We start from the raw sequence: 1,639 nt of genomic DNA, 5'->3' as shown, positions 1-1,639 counted from the left end.
CGAGCCTCTCTCCGGGCCCACAAGGAAAAGCACCTTGTTTGTCCCCTGCAGCACAGCTGAGAGCGGGTGTGTCACGGCTGGGGCAGAGGGGACAGGGGGCTGCCAGCAGTGCTGAGACCCCGCCCATGTTGTTTATCGTGAGTTGAACTGAGCGTCCAAGCGGGAGCGAACCCGTCCTTGTTGGTCCTGAAATCAGCACCAGCGGAGCGTGAGCTTTGGAGGGTCAGTAAAGGGAGGGCTCACGAGACAGGGGCTGCATTTCAGCGCCTCTTCCCTGGACACATCTGTATGGGGCAGGTGCCGGCAGCGCTCAACTACACTTCGGCTCCTGTTGATCTTGGGAAGCTGCTGCTCGGGGCTGTTCCCGAGAGGCTCTCGAGCGGAGCGGCAGCGCCCCCTGTTGTCCCCTGTTGTCCCCTGTTGTCCCCTGTTGTCCCCTGCTGTCCCCGCCCGCGGCGGTTCGTGCCCGGCCGCAGCCGCGGCTCCTGTGCCCGTGTCACCCAGCGCGCAGTAATACACGGCCGCGTCCCCGCGCCGGGGCCGAGCGAGGTACAGAGCGCTGTTCCGGCCGTCCTCCGACACCGACAGCTGTCCTGCAATGTCCGCCAGATCCTTGGTTCCTCTAGCAGTGAGTACGAGGAATTCGGGCTTTTGCCCGGGAGCTGACGGTAGAAATGGATGTAATAGCCGATCTGTTTGGAGGGGTGGGAACAGTTGATGGTGGTGCCGGTGCCCTCGGTGGTCTCCAGCCACGGCTCCTGCTGCACCTGGGCTCTCACTGTAGCCACTGGGACACAGAAAGAAAAAAGGACAAATCTCAAATCCTACCATCTTCCCAGCGCTGCCCAAAGAAAAAAATCTCCCAGAAGTAGGCAGGAACATACAGGGGTGATGAGGACAGCGATTCTCAGAAAATGCCGAAATATGTAGGAATAGAACGTCAAATTAATTATAGCGAGATGAGTGCGTGACTGATAGGATTGGGAGAGTCACTGGAGAATGGGAGGATGTTGGGGAAAGCCAAAAAGGAAATAAAGAAATGTAGCAAGGGAGCTGGACTGACTACGTGATTGATAAAGAAAGAGAGGAAAGGGATGTTTGTGCAGGGTTGGGCAAAGAACAGAACGCGGGGTTTCCTGAGGAGTTATAGGATGGTGAAAAGGAAGGATGAAAGGATCATAGTTCTCGGGAAGTGGTCTGTGAAGAAGCCAGGGCAGGACAGCAGCCTCCAGGGACCTGCGGGATCACCCGAGCCTCCGACCCGGCTGCTCCAACTCTGTCCCCCCCGCGCACCGAGCAGCACCGCGGCCAGCGCCGCCAGCCCCGCGCCCCGACCCCGCCGCATCCCGCCGCTCCGCCGCCCGAGCATCGCTGTCCCCGCCAGCCCCGGCTCTCTGCTCCGGCCGTGCCGCCTCCTCTCCGCCGCCGCCAGCTCCGCCCTTGGGCGGGCCTCAGCCCCCGCCTCTCACAGCACCGGCACAGTGAGCGGCACGAGAGCTTTTGGATTGCCCGGGGCCAGGCAGAGTTGTGTCCCATCCCACACAGCACCGACATTGCGTCGGAGGCACATGATTGGCAGCACACGGGAGGCACGATTCCCGGGTCTCTCCATGCCCACAAGGGTAAAGCTCGTCCTGTG

At 61.1% G+C, this 1,639-nt stretch overlaps 1 gene segment (V, D, J or C); it reads right to left on the bottom strand.

The window, feature by feature from the left end:
* Positions 1-243: 243 nt before the first annotated feature.
* LOC130588381 (T cell receptor alpha variable 4-like) lies at positions 244-1,439 on the bottom strand (the record flags this gene model as incomplete). The annotated part of the segment is given in 2 exon segments: positions 244-787; positions 1,294-1,439. Coding segments are annotated over 2 exon segments (620 nt in total), but the record flags the coding sequence as incomplete, so codon positions are not given.
* Between the last annotated feature and the right edge of the window lie 200 nt (positions 1,440-1,639).

Source organism: Malurus melanocephalus, unplaced genomic scaffold (genome assembly GCF_030028575.1).
Source record: "Malurus melanocephalus ecotype Western Australia unplaced genomic scaffold, MMel_1.1 scaffold_4704, whole genome shotgun sequence".
NCBI classification, from domain to species: domain Eukaryota; kingdom Metazoa; phylum Chordata; class Aves; order Passeriformes; family Maluridae; genus Malurus; species Malurus melanocephalus.
This window is presented reverse-complemented; position numbering and strand designations above follow the sequence as displayed.